The following is a 19,537-nucleotide window of genomic DNA, read 5'->3' as shown; positions in this document are numbered from 1 at the left end:
TCCAGAAAATAGTTCAAAACACGGTACTCGTTGGGCTGTGCAACCATGCATAATCTCGGTTTAGTACAGTTTTTTTCATTACCAACGTACATACCCACACACACACCAGCAGACATGCAGTTGCGGTGGACGCATATGATTACAAGTATGGTACTTTAACTGCCAGGAGGGCAGCAGAAGGAAGTCAGCACACTAAAAGAGAAGAGGGCCCACCCATAACAGCTGGCAAAAGCGTGCTGTCGTAAGAAAGAGAGACGAAACAACAGAATAAAGTGAAATAGATGACAAGAGGTCTCCAGTCCCAGACTCTGGAATCAGCTACAGTATTGACGACTACTGGAATGTGTTGCATGCTGGTGACGGAATGTTTTCAAAGTCATGAATGCAAGCATGCCTAATAGCCAGTGAGCAGAAGAAAAGATCATGCAGGGCATTGCAGAGTGAAGCAAAGGCAGCAGAATAGAGAGAAGCAAGCGGTAAGACACTGAACTGCGAGAAGGCAGCAACAGAAGAGAGTGAACGAACCAGATGTGAACGCCTTACCAGGCAGCAAAGTGAAAGATGGAGATATCAGAGAATTAGACAGTTGACCTTCTCCTTGAAGGGGTTCTCGTTGTTAGGAATTCCAACAAGCAACGGGTCATTCACCTGGTGCGTTGTGCAATATCCTACCAAGCTGCACAAATAATCAAATGCAGACAGACACACCCAGACAGACACACAGAATGAGAGAGAATAATGACCATGGCAAAGACACATACATATGCAGTGTTCATCAGTCAAAGTTTCACAACAATGAAAGTCGATACCCAAGTAGACTCCTTACTAACTCAACAGAAGCCTGCATGTGCAGCTCTCCAGCAAGAGTACATAGTGTAAAGTGAGAAAATTTCGCTATTTTCGCGACCATCGCACATTCGCGAATATAAATCGCAGCAAACCTCTCTGTACATTGATTGTAGACAGTACAAGATCCGACTGAAGATACAGAATCGTGAACCAGCACAATTTATGAAAACGTTAAATTTGCGCGCCGCGAAAGTTTTGTCGCTTCACAGTACCCTGCCCACCTGCACAAGATGAAGATTGCTATTCATTGGCTTCTAGAGAAAAATCTGACTTTGGTTGAAAACTACCCGGCCACACTGACAATGGCACAGGAGTGACAGAAGTGACAGTACACTACCGTTTTTCACCAAGCTGACCGTTCATGACGTCACGCCTACGGGTGGCGGAAGTCAGTAGCTGCTGCTACACGTATTTTCATGGCTTTGCTTTCTCGACCCCCAGTAGAGTCTCAGGGGCAGGAGAACGGCAAAGTTCAGTTGTTATCTTGGCGGCAAAGAAGCCGGCAGCATCTCCGGAATGAATTCACACCAAACGCTCCCAGCAGAGGGCACTACTGTAGAACGGGTAATTTTAGCGACTATTAATTTTAGCGTTTTCCCATTGTCAACCGGTTAGCGACGTTTTATTTTAGCGATTTTACTCACGGATCACCAGTGCACTATTAATGTCTCAACGGATTAACGACTTGAAACTTTAGCGAAAATGAGTCAATCGCTAAATTCGCTAGGGTTTTTACGTCGCTAAAATTACCCGTTCTACAGTATTCTCACTAGTCCCTAATCTCAGTCCGGTTGGTCGCAGAAACCCTAGCGGCATGGCATTCTACCTGCACGGGGAGTCGGTGGAGAAGTATGCTTTATGCACAGCGGTTGCCGCAGCCTACTACCACGGTACAGGTGCCCGGCATAACAGGCCAACACAACAACGGACTGAAAGATGATAATGAGCGGCCATCCCATGTAGACTAGACTGTAGTGTCGGTGTGAAGCTTGAACGCGAAAGGACCTCACACTCACTGAAAACTACACTACTAGACTGAAATTTACCAACCAGATAACAGATCTCAGTGTACACTGTAATACTGTATAAGCAGAAATATTCGTCTGGAATTTAATTTCGTCTTTTTCGTCCAAGGAGCTTTTGGACTGAATCAAATGTCGATTTGCCCAGCTTTTCTATACTCTTATGATCCATGGACGAAATTTTCAACCGGACGAACTCCTTTTCTTTGGAGTTGGACGAAATTATTGACCGACGGAATTTTCTGCCTCTACAGTATTCGTCAGTGGCCTTTTTTTGCAGAGAGAGAGAGAGAGAGAGAGAGAGAGAGAGAGAGAGAGAGAGAGAGAGAGAGAGAGAGAGAGAGAGAGAGAGAGTGATGCATTTTTACGCATTGCGTTCCTCGAGATCGGGTGCTTGCTGATGCACCACTGCGCACATCATCCGCTGATTGCATAAGTACTGAAAAGAGGATGGGCGGTGACGGACGGCACATCGCCGTATCCATGGACACCGTCAATCGGCGTCATGAGCGCCTTGTCGCTTCTTACGCTGCACCCCGTTAAACGTGAACCGGGTTCACAACTTCACACCGGTGTGAGATGCAGCAAAGGCGAGTGAGTCACTGTGACACGAAGAAAAAAATGGATTTAAAACTACTTCGCACCGGGCTCATTCTCCCGGAATTGTACACTCCGGTGTATGTGCTCAATACGAGTAATACTGTGCTTCATTCTCTATCAGTGATCGTGCATCATACAGTAGTATGGTGCATCCGACTACAGTTTAGGTCGTAGATCTACGACAAAGCTTTCGAAAATACATGTACGGAGCTTTCAAGCCATTCTATTTATTCGCACATTCACAGATTCAAGGATTACGACTGTATTGCCTCAAAATCCGCAGACTTTTTTTAGCAACCGAAGCCTAGCCTTCGCGTTATACACAGAAAAAACACTACTGGAAGCGAAGGGCAACTGCACCGTTCACTTCATGTCAATCATGACCCGAATGTAAGCTGCAGCAGCAAGAGCTGCAATGCGAAGGATTGACAAAAATAAGTTGTTTGAGAACACCCGCAATCTATTTACGAGGATTAGTACCAAAACAACGGGAGTACTACTGATGGAAGTCAAGCAGTGAGAACGATAGCAGAAACAGAGAAATGATACGAAGTGCAAAGAGACGGTGGGAGCGAACATCCTGTAACTCTTCAGTGTTGCGAGAGAAAAACATTCAAACTCAACAACTTACTCTTGAGCAGCTTGCGAGACTTTCATTCTTGAGATTCCCGCTTCGCTGCGAAGCTGCTCCACAGACTTCCGCGCTGATTGAACTGCCGCTGAAGACATTGTGGCAAACTTCCACCCACTCCTTTCCAACAGCAACCAAAGACGTTCACTACGGGGAGACTGCCAGTTCACCTACTTCAAGCACTCAAAATCAAATACAAACTCTCTCCGAAACTGGCGAAGAGCAGTGGCCGGGACAGCGTAGCTGGCGTGGATCTGACTGATGCCTCCAGTCTGACACTGTACTACCGGCAGTACCGCGCATGATTTCCAAACCAGCCCGATTTTGTACACAACTTTTTTTTCTTTCCATTTCCATTTTTTTCATTCCATTTCAATGGGGATATGGGTGTTTGAAGAAGTAGCCGCTGAGTGCTCGGCATTAGGTGGCATGTTTTTGGCTATTATTATTATTATGTGCTTGTTCGCGTAGACATCAGCATGGCCTGCAGGCTGCAGCTGCATTAAAGGGGCACTCCGGCTTCATTTTCGACGCCGAGTTTTCGATGGCAAGACGAAGGTAGGTGAAAGAGAAGACCCCTCGAACAAGAACGAGTCTCCAGAAGCGATCGAGTCGAGCGGGAAGACGACTTTTGAATTTCGCCGAGCGAGCGCTGATGACGTAATGAGGGATTAGCTTGCCGGTGGAAATGCACCTACGCACATACATTTCACATACTTTTTGGCCAATTTTCAATCGAAGAGGAGGTTGTTTTCTATGTTCTCCCAACGTTGTGAGCGATCCCGTCTTCTATACCCTTCCAGGTATCCTGAGGGTCCTCCAGAGGAGAATTTATCTCCAGCAAAGCGTTGTTGATCCGCTAAATTCGTCTCGAGACATATTCACCCAGTACAGATACCGGTAAATGTAGAATGTTGAATCTGTGATAATTGTTGACGATGGAGAGAGAGGCTAATAGCCGCTGTCGCAGGGAGAGTGAAGCTGCTGGAAGTAACAACGGGGAGCCCGTTAGCATCACATGAGCACCCAGACTTCAAAGCAGCTTGACGGAATCGGGGAGTACAGACTATTTGTCTCGCCGTTTTAGTGAATTTTATGATCAGGAAACTATTCGATCAGGATCCCTTCCACAAGATGTGAAGTACAGGTGATTTCTGAACTTGACGATATGGAGACCGGCCAGTGGACCTACAAACAACGTGTACCTGCAGGAAATTCACCCAAGCCTGCTGCTATCCTCTTCAGTGGCTGTTGTCTTTCAGTAAAAAATATATTCACTTCTCAACATACTTCTGCATGGCAGCAAGAAGGTGTGCTATGGAATTCAACGCCACATTCTTCGCCCAGCTGTGGATGAAGCATGGCCAAGTCATGGGCAGTACTGTACATATACTTGTAACAGAAGAGAAATTGAAGTTCATTTGTGATGGGAAGTTTGACAGCCCCAGTGACCGAGTCAAGCATTGCTATGTACTTTTGCCGCGGCAAAAATTACAGAAGAATCCGACATGGTCTTGGAATTATGCACATGGATACTACCGGTATACCAGAAATAATGGTGGCATGAACCAGTGTGGAATGGGACAGCTCACGGCGAATACTGGAGTAGCGCAAATATCTGTAGGTGATTGTAAAATAGTCCTGTTCTGGCTGATAGCTTCGGCCTGCTGCGCCCGTCCATGCACAATGATGGGAACATGCATTTCTGTTTTCTACATATTTGCCAGCTATTTTTCTATGGCATTACAGTTGCAGGTCCCTTGTATAGAAATATTTTCACCCTCCCCTCCCATATACCCACTCAATATGAACTAACAATTTCACTGTTGGACTCAGATAGAGGGCCAATGATTAATTTACAGCAAAGAAAAGGACCAGGGAACTACAAGTAACGCTATAATGTCCACTAGCAATTTCACTGTATTTGGAATAATTTGCTTGATACCCTGAGAACTCTGAAACTTTGCAACACTGTGGATTATCCGTGGATACAACATTTATGGAAGGAAAAATGGAATAATTTCCAACACATTGTACAAATAATTAGAGCACTGAATTATTGAGATTGTGAGCACATTCCAAACAGCACTCCACACCTTTATAAGCGGTGGCAATCGTTAGGAATAGGTCATGAGTTGTCAAAGTGATCAATTATATAAGAGAAGGCTTTGTTTGTCTAATCGACGGCTCGTTTGAAGTCGAGTTGTTTCCGTCGACTTGATTCTAAACAGTAGTCGAAGGAGTACTATGAAGTATACACCAGACGTAGTCTGTGAGGTATCTCGTGAGAATTCTGTCGGTACACATCAGGTATCAGCCTTGACAAGATGGCTCCTCTCTCTTTCTTGCAAGCCTGTTTAGCTGGACTGTGGCTCCAGCGATTCCCTTCTCAGAGCAGAAACCATACCCACTGCGGTCAATGCATATTGGACAGACCTGTGTGCACAACAGAAATAGTGAAGAGAAATCTCTCAGCTCATGAACAATTTGAAGTTTGAACTGCCGTTGTTTGTGGTCATCAGTATGAACCTATCGACTATAACTATAATGTGCAAAAACCTCTATAACTACAGCTGGGGGGGGGGGGGGGGGCATGGAATTATAAAGCATCTAACTTAGGGAACTGCCAATTCTGGTCTGAGTTGCGTTCGAGGCCTGCAATTCATGATGGCTATCGTATGTTGCATTGACCAGAGATCATGTAAAACTTCCTAATGCCACACTGAAACGCGCACCGCTTCGAGTACTATGATATCCCCCACCAAATGGGCATTCGTTCTTGGGGTGGCAGGCGTCACCATTCTTCATGCCTGGATCAGATTTCATTGACCCCAACTGTCATGAAGAATCATTTTTACTTCGACTGGATTTTAGTACAAGTTGTAGAACTTTAGAATCAATTTTGTTGTATTTGGGCAACCATTTCTCTACCAACGCTCTATTTGGAAAATAGAATGTTTTTACCCACATCTACCCAAATCGGAATACAGTGATCGCGCATTCAGTAGTACTACACGGAAATTTGGAAAACGCCAGGGAATAGGAATTTGCTAAAGAGAACTCCAGGCCATAGCATGCCATGCCATGGGTACTAGTGTACGAACAAAAACAAGAAAAACTCACCAGCATACGTACGTGTAGTAATTCATGTTGGTGTAATATTCACGATACACAACGAGGGAAATAGTCAGCACCCTCCGATTTGGTCAAGCTGCTTTGAAGTCTGGGTGCTCATGTGATGCTAACGGGCTCCCCGTTGTTACTTCCAGCAGCTTCACTCTCCCTGCGACAGCGGCTATTAGCCTCTCTCTCCATCGTCAACAATTATCACAGATTCAACATTCTACATTTACCGGTATCTGTACTGGGTGAATATGTCTCGAGACGAATTTAGCGGATCAACAACGCTTTGCTGGAGATAAATTCTCCTCTGGAGGACCCTCAGGATACCTGGAAGGGTATAGAAGACGGGATCGCTCACAACGTTGGGAGAACATAGAAAACAACCTCCTCTTCGATTGAAAATTGGCCAAAAAGTATGTGAAATGTATGTGCGTAGGTGCATTTCCACCGGCAAGCTAATCCCTCATTACGTCATCAGCGCTCGCTCGGCGAAATTCAAAAGTCGTCTTCCCGCTCGACTCGATCGCTTCTGGAGACTCGTTCTTGTTCGAGGGGTCTTCTCTTTCACCTACCTTCGTCTTGCCATCGAAAACTCGGCGTCGAAAATGAAGCCGGAGTGCCCCTTTAATGGGCATGCAAATCAAGCAAACCAGCCAAAGATGTTCGCATAAGCCACTTCGAATAGATACAAAAGACCATAACAGTTTCAGAAAAAGAAGAAATATGCGAAAAGAAGACAAAAACCAGGGTGCCGACACCACTCGGGCACAGATGCCCACCCAACCGCTTCGGTCAGCAGCAAGGGCACGGAACGCCTCCAGATCGACTTTGCTTGACAAGGAAAGTCCAATCCGCTTGGCATCATCTTGTAGTAGCGTTGGTAGTGTGTGTCTTGGTCGTCCCCTCCAGCCCGCTGGACGAGGCTCTGCGAAGTACGCTCCCATGGCCAGTGATGGTGGGGAGTCAGCCGGGAGCCGGAGGACGTGCCCAAAGAGCCTCCACCTAGCTCTCAAGATGATAATGCCGAGTAGAGAGGAACCGCGCCGGTACGCTCATAGAGCCTCTCGTTCCTAATCCGATTCGGGAACACAATGCCGATTAGCGCCCGCAGCTGTTTTCGGTGGAAGGCCTCAATACGGCTCAGCTGCTGTTTCGTTGGTGCCCATGTTGCACAATTGTAGCAGAGTACAGGGAGTACAAAGGCATTATAGAGCCGGATGCGGAGATCCTCCGAAACTAGCGACCTACGGATCCACAGCGTCCAGAGTTTACCAAAGGCAACCAGTTGCCAGTTGCTGTCGCCGTAGCATATCCTCGGCATCACCTAATAGGAACCCGAGTTTCTTGGTGGTTCGCCACTCCTCCTCGATGCGATCAGTGTGCCGTTCGATGTGCGTGTGCTCTGTTTTGGTCTCATTCACTTTCAAATCCCATTCGAGGAGCTTGTTGGATATGGTTGGAAGGAGGGTCCTCAGCCTCTCACCATCAGTAGTCACGAAATCCACATCGTCGGCGTAGGCAGTTTCAGTTGGTAACCCCAGGGAGATATCGGCAGGGGGACGTGGTAGAAGAAGAGGCCGGACATCACGCAGCGCACCCTCAAGGTACACAATGAAAAGAACAGGAGACAACGAGTCACCTTGGGGTGTGCCGCGGAGAGTGGGGAATGACGGGCCCTTAGCGGATGGGAGTACAACCCGCAGTACGGTGTCCTGGAGGAGGTAACTGATCATTCGGATTTCATCCGGCTGCAAGAACGATCCCAGCACCGAGATGAGCCGTGGCCTGCTTATACAGTCAAACGCTTTTGACATATCAATGCCTAGGATATCCAGCGCACAGCGATAGCGTTGGCATCGAGCCGCCAACCATCGGTATGACCACACAACATCTGTGGTGCTTCTGCTGGGGCGGAAACCACTCTGTGTGTGTGCAACGAAGTTGTTGACGTCCTTGTTGATCCTCCGCAGCACAATCAATGATAGAATCTTCCTGAGCGCTGTGAGTAAAACCACGGGCCGTAGGTGAGCGACTGGTCCCCTTGATTTGCCAGGCTTTTGTAACGGAATAAGCGACCCAATACCGATGTAATGCTGTTCAGGGGCAGGCCTGTCTCGACGTTTTTGGCTAGAGAAAGCATTATCAGTTCTATTTTGGTACAATACAAGTCTTAGACTTTTTACACGTCTTTTCACATGACAAGAGGCTTGTACAGACAGTGTACCGACACTCTTGCGTCGCTCTTCCGACAGTTGCGTGTTGTCGTCGACTAGTGGACTGGCAACTACACTTCCTTATCTCAGTATGAGCCAATTGTGGATACATTTCTTTTCCATGTGCATATTTGCCCAAGATAGCTCGAAAATATACATATCACTCTAGCATTATAGTGTGAATGGAGCATTATAACAGGCATTATGCCGTGAAATATCGAGCACTGCCAAAAGCATTATACTGTGAAAAAAGAGCATTAGCCGCCGATGCCTAACCGGTACCGTCCTTCGTCTTCAGATGACTGACGGTGACTACGAGTAGTGCATTTCCAAGATGTGGGCACTGAACCGAGATTTTCTCGACCATAGCGAGGTGCCGGGTCGTGAAGAACGATACACCATCCCCAGTGCGTGGGATTAGAGCATACCGAGAGTCCGAGACCCCCTTCTCGATAGGGGAAACTGGGAAGAGATGCCAAGAGCAATGTCAACAGGTTGTCCCGTCCGGTTCGGTAGAAGTTTAGTGTGGCCCATGATGATTATTATGCTCTACGGGTGTCATGGCTTCCGGAGATTACTTCTAATCCCGACAGAGGTACGTCGTCCATCTATCATGTCTATTGGCAAGGCGTGAATGCTGCATACATGTATGCACCTTGCGGTTGGAACAGGGCAAAAGAGTACAGCACATCAACCTCCTTGCACCGCAAATCTGCCTTCTTCTGGAGATATTCCTGGATACAGTCAAGAGCGCCTAATGGCGCAGCGAGATACCGATGCCCCTCAGCAATTACTACAATACTAGTACATGTACCTGGATACCGCCCGGGTATCAGCGGAAATCCTAGTGGCTTCTTCCCTGACTGGCCTTACGAGTATTGACTGCAGAGCAGGGTAGGGTCGATGACGCTCAGTCCGCCCAGCCCACGGGGAAGAACTCGGGCAACCCTCTCGGAAGATCCGAAGCTCCTGGTGGATTCCTGCCTTTCAGATCCGGGAGGAGTACTTAGCAAGCGAATGTGCTCCAGCGGCTGTGAGGCGTACATGCACCGGTACATGTACAAACGAAAATCCAGTGGAACAAAAAGTGATTACAAGTCTCTACTCACGAGTTTCATGCTGAAAATCACTCATCAGAGAGTGGCGCTCGGAGTTATGTGGTGATGGTGGGGGGGGGGGGGGGGGGGGGTGTGTTATCCCATGGCATGTATGCAATGCTAGTGTTTCAGCGCGAAGGCAGTGTAACACAGTGGTATAGTACTATGCGGGTGGCATGAGGGTATTATGAAGGCAGTGCAAGTGATCAGCTATGCGGGTGGCGTGGGGATATAATGAAACCGGCCAAGGCGCTACCGGTCCGCAGGGCAGAGGAGAATACAGGCAAAACGCCAGTCTTGTCATTGGGGCTTGGTGAGAGTTGGCACCAACTCGGGGTGCTACTGATGCGGGAAGGGCGCTATGTTATAAAGTTGCAGAGGTAGAACTTCGATTCGTGTCGGCACTTTGACACCAGCCCTGTGCGCTTGTTGAGGGACGTTTCCTTGTCTGCATTGCTGATGTATAGCTTCTCTGTTAGTTAGTTAGACACAGGTCACACCTTGGTGGTATTTGTGTAGGGACCCGCCCTGCATCGGATCGACCAGTAGATCCTGCCTGAGGCCTTGTTCGACTGCTTCAACTCCCAAACGTATCTCGACAGCCGTGTCACTGTGCTTTTCTCATACTTTTTGTGACGGAACGAGGTATTGTGCACATATGGTTGTTTAGGTGCTGCTTGAATTATGTGTTCTCGCAATCTCGGACAGCCCATGGTAGATTTTTGGTGGGGTGCTGTCGGAATCCACGTGAACTTCCGCCATGTAAATGAGTTCGTCTGTATAAAACATTGTCCGTTGAGCGGGCATTGGCACATTTTCCCATACCATCGGTCGTTGAGAGAACGACAGGGACAAGTGTGGAGTGTTCGACCTCCCTATATATGAACACAATAATAGAAAAGCTGACAGGATCGCTTTTCTAAATGCACGCTTCTTGTATTTAGCACGCTACCAAGAGTTCATAACCCCCAGGGGTTATGGACTCTTGACGCTACGCATTGCCACCACACCTGCATTATTTAGAAAAGCGATCCTGTCAGCTTTTGTTCACACACAAGGCAAGATGTGCATTGCATGCAGGGAAAGGCCATTACATGCGCATAGGCCCGGCCCCTACATTTAATTATAGCCCTGCATAATTACCGGTACGGTATGACTGGGACGCATTTGCGGCGTTTGCACTCTTCAAAGTCTTGCAAACAGTTGCCTACGGGTACGGGTACTGGATTTGGTACAAAAGTGCTTACTCCTGTACGCAGTGCACAACAGCTAGCGCCATCGTACATCGTGACGCCATCGAAAAGTTTCTTGCGGGGACCTCGTGCCAACCCAGCATGCAAGACTGTGCCGTTATACTCCCCTTCGATGCCCCATGCCTGGCGCTGAAGTGCCACTCACAGTCACCAAGCCGCACAGGTAGTGTGCTCTTCCAGCAGGCCCTGGGGCATTTGTGGTGGAGGAAGAAGGAAGGAGGTCGTGTAGGAGTTAGCACACCTCTATCTCGTAACCTTCAACCATCTTCTGCTTCCAGTCTACCAAACTTTCTTTCAAGCTACACCGGATGTAGGTTATGGCCATACCTGGTTTGTAATTTTTATTTTCATAATGGATTCTTTTCACTCTTGCTGTGCAAGAAATTTCACACCCGACGGTGTGCCGCAGGCGGCTTTCATCCAAGGAAATATGAGTGAGTGCTGGACGAAAACGATACCAATCATCGATGGCCTCCAACTTACATCCGAACTGGAGAGGAAAGCAGCTTGTCCTCGGCTGGCCGAGGAAACAACTTTGGACGAGGGTATTTCTCTGGGCTTTGACGGGGAGCGGCCGAACTTCGACATCACAGCTGGAGCAACGCAACTTGGAAGTGGTGGATTCGGGTCTGTGTACCAAGCCTATTTGATAGATAAGCCGGTGGCAGTGAAGACATGCCATCACCCCCAAGACCTTCATGCTTCGGCAAATTCAGCTAACACGCCTCTTTGGCGTGAAGCCAGGGTTTGCTCTCGCCTTCGTCATCCCAACATCGTGGAGTTCATCGGCATGGCGGACACAGTGTCTGGCGTGTCTCTGGTCATGGAGTACTGCTCCGGCGGACCGCTGTCCGCGCTGTTGTCGAAGCAAGGAGAATTACTTCCGTCCACGTTGCTGACTTGGGCACAACAGATAGCGGAGGGAATGTGTTATCTGCACCATTCTGTTCGAGGTGGGCCTGTAGTACACAAGGACTTGAAATCGGCCAATGGTGAGTAGGTCTCTGTTGGCATGCAATATACACATACATGTACAGTGGCCCCTTCATAATGCGGCAACACTTGTCCTACAGAAATGCTGGATTAGGCTGAATTAGAGAGGTTGCTAGATTAATACATCTGATTCGCTGCTGCAATGTGCACGAAGAGAACATTTTGGTTACTGAAAATGTGCTGGTTGTATAAAATGCTGGATTAAAAAGAGGGACGACTGTACCGGTATAGAGCTAACTTTAACTTTTTCAAGGTTGTACCAGCGGTCACTTTTTGGGGTCATGTGCGAGAAATTTTTGAATTTTTTTGAATCGCTGGTGAACAGGTGAAGCCCAGTTCAAGTTCACTTTGTATGGGAATGGATGCGTGGAGGTGAAAGAAGCAGTAGAATGGCGCTCCACTTGATGTCCGACACTCGTGTTAAGTCAGAGCAGTTGCCAGGAAACCCTTCCATGGCTTGGGCGAAAAAGAACAAGCTTAAGAATCGCGCCAAGCGCTGGTGGAGACGAACCTGACACATGTCATATACTTTTCACTGTATTTTGACATGCGACCTGTTCACCACAATCTCGGGGTGATCGCCGGGGCGGGAAAGGTGTCCTTGAAAAAGCTCAAGCATACCGCCCAGTGTCCATATAGGGCAGTGGCTACATGGCGTCCGGTGTTGACTATCTCACAAGGTCATGCTTCATTCAGCGCACTAGAGCGCCTCACATTGTTACCAATGTGTGTGTGTGTGTGTGTGTGTGTGTGTGTGTGTGTGCACGCATGCACATGTGTGTGTGTGTGTGCGTGCGTGCGTGGTCTACAGGGCATTGCATGCCCCCATTAGTATAGTAGCATTGTGAAGCCTCAGTGTCCACTGGGTGTCAGAGACAATGGGTCAACATATTGGATAGTGTGCTTCTCGAATGGTCTAGTTGCACTTGGTTTGATTACAATTGTGCGTCTGTTTTGTGATGCAGTTCTACTATCTCGCCAGGTCAACCTTGATGATCCGACCACGCTGGTGAACAATCCCGTGAAGATTGGTGATTTCGGCCTTGCTGGAGCGCCGTCCAATGTTGACTGTGCATCTCATGCCACGTCCTGCATGGGGACTTTCCCCTGGCTGGCACCGGAGTCCATACGCCGGTCATTGTTTACTTGTGCATCAGATACGTGGAGGTGAGGTGCCTGGCAAGCCTGAGGTCATACATTATGTAGAACATGCACACACTAACTGAACTGTGTGCAATTGTTGCGTCCAGAAGTGTCTTGTACCATGCACTATACGCTCATAGCTCTCTTGTCCGGGCGGTCCGGGACCTCCATCTACTGCCCGTAATTTGGAATTGTCTGTCACTCGGAATCACGTACGTTTTGATGCATTTCCACAAAAAATGGCAAAGGAGTGTGTCCCTGGTTCGAGTCCCGGTGGTGTGACTAATGATTTTTTCTTTCTTTCGTATCTGGCTTGCAAGTGTTGAGTTTCGGAGAGAAAAGAGCAGTATGAGGCATGTGGCCTCTAATTTCCTAATAGGAGTACAGTCAGACCTCGCATAACCGCACACATCCGTTTTCCACAAAAATATCCGGATAGGCGAGGGAACCGGATAATCGAACACACATACTGTATGCAAGCATGGCATATGCTGTACATGTGTAACCAACTATTTTCTTCCGGATGGCGAGGGATCCGGATAAACGAGGACCGGATAAGCGAGGTCTGACTGTAATACTGTTTCCACTAAAGCCCACAGAGTGCCCGGTAGACCGAGGTGCCCGTAACTTCGAGGTCCGGATAAGAGAGATACGAGTTGCTCAGTGTAATCTCATGCTATGTAGAACTGGCCGGATATACGCTATCTTATCATCACATTGCATTGTCTGGTCCAGTGCTCTGCAATCCCTTGCTTTTCCCCTTCTTCAGTCTGCATGGTTTTGATATTTCCCATTTCACTTTCCTGTTGTTCAGTTTTGGCGTGGTCCTGTGGGAGTTACTGACGAGTGAGGTACCCTACCACGGCATCAACAAGTGGGCGGTTGCGTACGGCATTTCCACACAGCAACTGCAGCTTCCGATTCCTGCCACTTGCCCGGCCAAGCTACGCAGTTTGATTGAAGGTACAGTGAAACCTGGTTGAAAAGAGCACTGATAAGGCCAGCCTTTGCTTCAGAAAAACTAGTATTTATATCTATTGGATAAATCACTGGGTATTCACTGGGTATATAGTAACGTTATGGATAAAAAGAAGTCCCGTTATTGCAAACAAATGCAGTGAAACCTCGTTAGGAATAACACTGATAAGACAAATGTTTGCTTAAAGAACTAATATTCGTCACTCCATTGGATAAATCACTGTGTATTCACTGGGTATATAGTATGGATAAGAAGAAGTCCCGTTCTTGCAAACAAATACCATTGGTTCCTTGATGTTGGTCCTAAAGACGTTTGACTGTACCATTGGTTCCTTGGTGTTGGTCCTGAAGAGGTTTGACTGTACAGTGCAGATGAACATGGTTCGTGTGGCGTGTCAGACCTGTAACAAGCATGCTGGTTGTTGAAGTCTTGGAAATGGTGCCCTGTAGCCCTTGTCTTTGCCTGCATGCACTGACGACCCATTGCATATTCCCCTGTGTGCATTATGATTATATCCAAAGTGAATAGCTAATCTCGTTTCATGTCCCTTCTACTATGTACTAGTAATTTAGATTTAACTCGGTACCCGACACTGTTGTGCTCTCTTGCATAACCTGCTACATGTGTACTGTATGCAATTTCTCTTTTCTCTCCATGCAGACTGCTGGCGGTACAATCCCAACGAGCGGCCAGCCTTTCCTGTCATCCGTGATCGCCTTTTAGCCATTCAACCTGATTTTGTCCCGCTGGAGCAAGAACCGTTCACCCGCGCCCAGCTAGACTGGAGGCGTGAAATCTCAAAACTCTTCGATGAGCTTCGTCAGAAAGAGCAGGTAATTATACAGTTTAGCATGTGTCTGTAACTGTTTTCAGAGTAAAGCAATAGTGTGGCCTTTGCTTAAAGGGGCACTCCGGGAATTTTTTCGGCGGTGTGTTCTCTTCATGGTGGCCTTATATGGCCCCCAAGGAATGGGGAATCGCGAAAACTAGACCCAAAAAGTCGATATATGAAGCCAGGGAGGGCCAAGTTTGTCTCCTCTTTTGATGGTTTTGATGATGTCACGTGTGATTAGTATTCAGATTCTCTGCATTTGAAGATCTTAGTTGTTTGAATTTTCTGGTGATGAATAACGATGTTTGGTCAACATTCCCAAGCTTCACAACTGCGGACATGCTCTAAGGAACCTGAAGCACCCCCTGAGGTGCCCTTGGTAGAAGCGCAGCCTGATGAGGGCCAGGAGATTGGAGCGGACGACTTCACTGGTCCGAGTACGAGGATCCCGAAATTCTCTATACGCCGTGAGGCATATGGTCAGAACTGATGTGTAACGCATGTCAAAGGGCTGTCAATGCTAACAGCTGCAGCGCTCTCTCGACAGCGAAGGTAATCGACTGCCCTCTGCATCACCCCACATTTCTGGCAGGAACACCACTCGTTATTTCCTTGTCGACCAGTGAAGTCGTCCCGCTCCAATTTCCTGGCCCTCATCAGGCTGCGCTTCTACCAGGGGCACCTCAGGAGGTCCTTCAGGTTCCTTAGAGTATGGTCGCAGTTGTGAAGCTTGGGAATGTTGACCAAACATCGTTCTTCATCACCAGAAAATTCAAACAACTATGATCTTCAAATGCAGAGAATTTGAATACTAATCACACGTGACGTCATCAAAACCATCAAAAGTGGAGACAAACTTGGCCCTCCCTGGCTTCATATATCGACTTTTTGGGTCTAGTTTTCGCGATTCCCCATTCCTTGGGGACCATAAAAGGCCCCCATGAAGAGAACACACCACCGAAAAAATTCCCGGAGTGCCCCTTTAATTTCTTCCAAGCAACATTGCCTCTTTCTTGCATGAACTTGTTTTCTTGTCTTTGTTCACTGCCTGCTGCTGCTGGTGTTGCGGTGTTGTTTGTAGGTACTGCGATCTCGCGAGGAAGAGATTAGGCTCGGGGAAGCACAGCAGGCTGCGCTTCGCTCTGATATCCGCAAGAGGGAGCAGGCACTCCGGCGGCGTGAGAATATTCTGCTTGGAAGAGAGATTGAGCTTGGAATGATGGTGAGTGCATTTCATGTGTGTGTGCTTAATCCAAGAAGAGGTTGGTGCCACTTTGGCGATACTTGGGGGAATCGTGTGTTGCTCCCTACCTGCTAAATCCAAGATGTTTCACTGTACCAACAGCGTTAGGTCCCAAGCATGCGTAGGGTCGTGTTGCTCGTAGCACCTTGTCAGTTTTCTCCTGTATGTAAGCTCCTGGTTTTCTTCTGGCCTCCTGGATTTCTTTTTGCTTTTTGCCTCTCATTTCACAGCAGTTTCTGCTGCTGCTATAGGTAAAGGAACAGTTTCACTGTTGTGAGCATGAGCAATTTTGCTGTCAGGACATGATTGTGTTACAATAGTCTTGACAGTGATGTCTCTCAATTCATATCTATAAACTATGCACAGGAGAAGGAACAAACGGAGCAACAAGCCGACCAATCCCGTCCCGCTTCAGCCGCTGGCAGGAGGAGTGCTTTCATTCAGTTCTTCAGGCGTCTTAGCGCGCGCACTCCTCTTTTGCAGCTGGACAATCGCAGCACAAGTAGTTCTGATAACATGGCGCTACCTCTGATCGACTCTCTGTCCTCTAATGATGATGATGCGATGAGTTTTGACGATGGATTCGAGTCCTCATCATCTGCCCCTCAAACACCAACGAGCATCGGTGTCGGGTCTGACATCTTCTCGGATTTCGAATATTTTTCCAGGTTTGAGTCCGGTCTCCCAGTATGACCTACGCTCTGCTCCTGTTTCCTCCCTTGCTCTAGCTGCACAACCAATCTTATTTATACAACGTACACTTTCCCTTAGTCGTGCTTTTTTGTATTCTTCGGTGGACCACTGCTCTGTCCCCGGATGTCGGCTCCCTTCTGCAGCTTAGGATTTGCATTCGCTGAGGCTCAGCTGCCAGAATGTGTGTGTGTATTCGATGCGGCACGGCGAGTGACACGTTCAACACCTGGCCATGGTTACATTGTTTACTGCCAGCTTGAGAAGGGGCCCCGTGCGCCTGAAGGTCAGTTTCTACTTGGGGACTGGTCGTCACTCCTAGCCTGGACAGACTTGCCACCCAACGTCCACAGTTTATATTGGAATTATCCAGCCGACTCGTCCCTTGCCAATCGGCCTGCAAGTTGATTCGAAGGAAACTCACCAAACCTATCGCGCCGGCTCTAAGGCGTTTGCATCCATGACGACCGTTGCCTTGTAATAATCTCTTCTCAGCTCCTGGGTCGTCAACAAAACTAAGTATTATACGTTATCCTTGTTATATCTTCCATAATTTCGTAACAGCTCTATGTCAAAAATATTATCCATAATCTATTGTTACTAACTGTAACTAGGGCATGTTAGTCAATCCATGGTCTCACCGTACCAGCTTGCGGCTATACATAGGGTTTTTGACTTTGTGATCCTCGCCCCGTAACTACTCCTGAATTTTAATCTTTCGTCCTCGTCACCATTATTACTATTTTATCCGACAGCAGCCGCCTTTAAAGACAGCGTCTGTGTATGTATTTTTGGATGCCTAGCATTGTAGTTGACTTACAATCTCATCTTATCCTTGTATGTCTAGTGGTGTTTTGTGTTCTTTTAATCCCTACAAATGACTGTGTCCACCTGCTCTTCCGCTGACCATGACACTTCCATCATATTGTATCCCCCCCCCTATTATCCACCTCGGTTCCGTGTCCGTGTTTCTGAGCAACGTCCCCAAGCACTGCTGCTGCTCCTGCACATGCCGGTTCTGTCATTGTCCGGGCTCTTCCTTTCGTCCCCGGTACATCCCCCGCGACAACAAGTGCTTGTCATGCTGCTGCTGCTGCTGCTGCCGTTGCAGCAGCAGTACTAGTAGTCTCTAGTTTCTGGTCTCTTTTAGATTTTGTCTATACCCCACAGATACACATGTTCTCTCTTAACTTTATTATTTTGTTTTTCAAAAGTTCACCATACACCATGGCGTAGCTTAAAATCCTCACCTAGCACTTTGAGCACAATATAGTTCACTAAATGTAGATTTTCAATTCCGTTAACACCAGTTTCACGATCACTTGTATTATCATGTTGCTAAGTTACCATGCATAAGCTGGTTTCTCTTGCCACATTCTCTCCACGTATCTATCAACCATCACAACACAACACGCTCTAGCCTATATGCACTATAAAGTGGTTTGAATCACGCCTTTGTAATAATTATTTCAAAGTACAGACACGATCGGTGGAGCCTTGTGTTCATTGGTACTGCCGGTGTGCAGTACCGTCCATTGTAGTGTGCAGTCAAGAGTGGATAAACCAGAGTGCACAACTCCGGGAGAATCATCCCTCCCACGTCGAATGTTTTTCAAATCGAAGCACTTGACTGACTTGAGCCCGGGGTTCGATCCCCTGTAGATCTCACCTAACTTTTTTTCGCCTCCAGTCTCTCAAGTGTTGCAATTTGAATACATGTACTGTAAACTGCCCAATGTTGCGGTGTATTTTTAAATGTTTGCTAATTTTGCGAGAAGAGCATAAGTTATAAACGCGAATATTAGGCCAAGTAAAGAAAATTGATTGTTTATCGTCCGCGCCCGCCCCGATTTTTCGCCCTCCCGGCCGAAATATTTTATTTTTTAGTTCCAGTAACTGTACTGTATGTACTGCAATCTATGCCCATACGGTCTCTAATGAGCTTGGCAGTAGATCTTGGAAGGCAAATTCCGCAGATTGAATCATACATGTACTTCTTGAAAAGTGAAAGAGATTATCAGCTGCCTGATTCTCTTCGTTGTCCTACGTTGGTTGTTTCACTTTTCCCTATTTGCAACCTCAAAATTATCTTGCAAGATGTTATCCGGTTCCCTCGCCTATCCGGATATTTTTGTGGAAAACGGATGTGTGCGGTTAAGCGAGGTCTGACTGTATAACCGTAAGGGGAAAATACCGAGATTTGGGTTCGACCTTTAGCAAGATGCACGTTAACGCACTTTCTACATACAGGCATGCACCCGGCTCAGAACACATTGCTTTTGGTTGGCATATCAGGGATATTGGGCGGAGCAGCTGGCGTGCATGAGAAAGACAGGTCGGCCTGCTCTGCGCAGAAGCTGTGACCTGGAGCACAGAGTGTGAACGAGAGACGGTCGGCCTGCCGTGGGCAGGAGCTGCGACCGGTAGTGATTGAAATGAGCCAGCTGCGGAGATAGATTGCCCTCACCCGGTATAGGTATATTGACAAGAGTTGTACTGACACTGTGACTGAGGAAATTATAGTGGCACGCACGCTGCGCATGTATAGCAATGACATCATAATCAGATGCATGATCATCAGACTAAGTATGAGCGGTAGAGGTTCCACGTTCGTTAACAGGGCTTAGCGCACACGCTAACCCACCACTCATTTGAGTACGCTGTTGTCATGAGTATAGCTTTTATTTCGCACGGTACAACCTTTCATGGCGCCATATACGTGATACAAGGTGACGCAAAATCTCTATACGAAACATGGTTTGTGTGAAAGCCAGCTCCACACGGATTCTCCGTGCCGGAAAATCGTATGGAGCACACCTCGAAAAATCCGTAGCGCCCATACGGATTTTGGCACGGAAAATCGTACCCC

General features: G+C 47.5%; 2 protein-coding genes and 1 long non-coding RNA gene across 3 annotated transcripts; 1 reads left to right on the top strand and 2 right to left on the bottom strand.

Annotated features, from left to right (window-relative positions):
- Nucleotides 1-120: 120 nt before the first annotated feature.
- LOC135828825 (guanine nucleotide-binding protein G(I)/G(S)/G(O) subunit gamma-7-like) lies at nucleotides 121-3,344 on the bottom strand. Its single transcript, XM_065341255.1, has 2 exons — nucleotides 3,103-3,344; nucleotides 121-676 (listed from the first exon to the last, which is right to left on the bottom strand). The coding sequence occupies exons 1-2, from the start codon at nucleotides 3,198-3,200 to the stop codon at nucleotides 571-573; spliced, it is 204 nt and encodes a 67-aa protein (XP_065197327.1). The 5' UTR covers nucleotides 3,201-3,344; the 3' UTR covers nucleotides 121-570.
- Nucleotides 3,345-4,939: 1,595 nt separating this feature from the next.
- On the bottom strand, nucleotides 4,940-8,336 carry LOC135828831 (uncharacterized). Its single transcript, XR_010555756.1, has 2 exons — nucleotides 6,226-8,336; nucleotides 4,940-5,538 (listed from the first exon to the last, which is right to left on the bottom strand). It is a non-coding gene; the product is annotated as an uncharacterized LOC135828831 (long non-coding RNA).
- A 2,580-nt stretch (nucleotides 8,337-10,916) lies between these two features.
- On the top strand, nucleotides 10,917-18,149 carry LOC135828804 (mitogen-activated protein kinase kinase kinase 21-like). The gene is made up of 6 exons (XM_065341238.1): nucleotides 10,917-11,780; nucleotides 12,747-12,948; nucleotides 13,739-13,887; nucleotides 14,564-14,736; nucleotides 15,817-15,957; nucleotides 16,345-18,149. The coding sequence occupies exons 1-6, from the start codon at nucleotides 11,141-11,143 to the stop codon at nucleotides 16,669-16,671; spliced, it is 1,632 nt and encodes a 543-aa protein (XP_065197310.1). The 5' UTR covers nucleotides 10,917-11,140; the 3' UTR covers nucleotides 16,672-18,149.
- Nucleotides 18,150-19,537: the final 1,388 nt, after the last annotated feature.

This window comes from Sycon ciliatum, chromosome 1 (assembly GCF_964019385.1).
Source record: "Sycon ciliatum chromosome 1, ocSycCili1.1, whole genome shotgun sequence".
NCBI classification, from domain to species: Eukaryota; Metazoa; Porifera; class Calcarea; order Leucosolenida; family Sycettidae; genus Sycon; species Sycon ciliatum.
The sequence above is the reverse complement of the archived record's forward strand: the minus strand, read 5'-3'. Positions and strand labels throughout refer to the sequence as shown.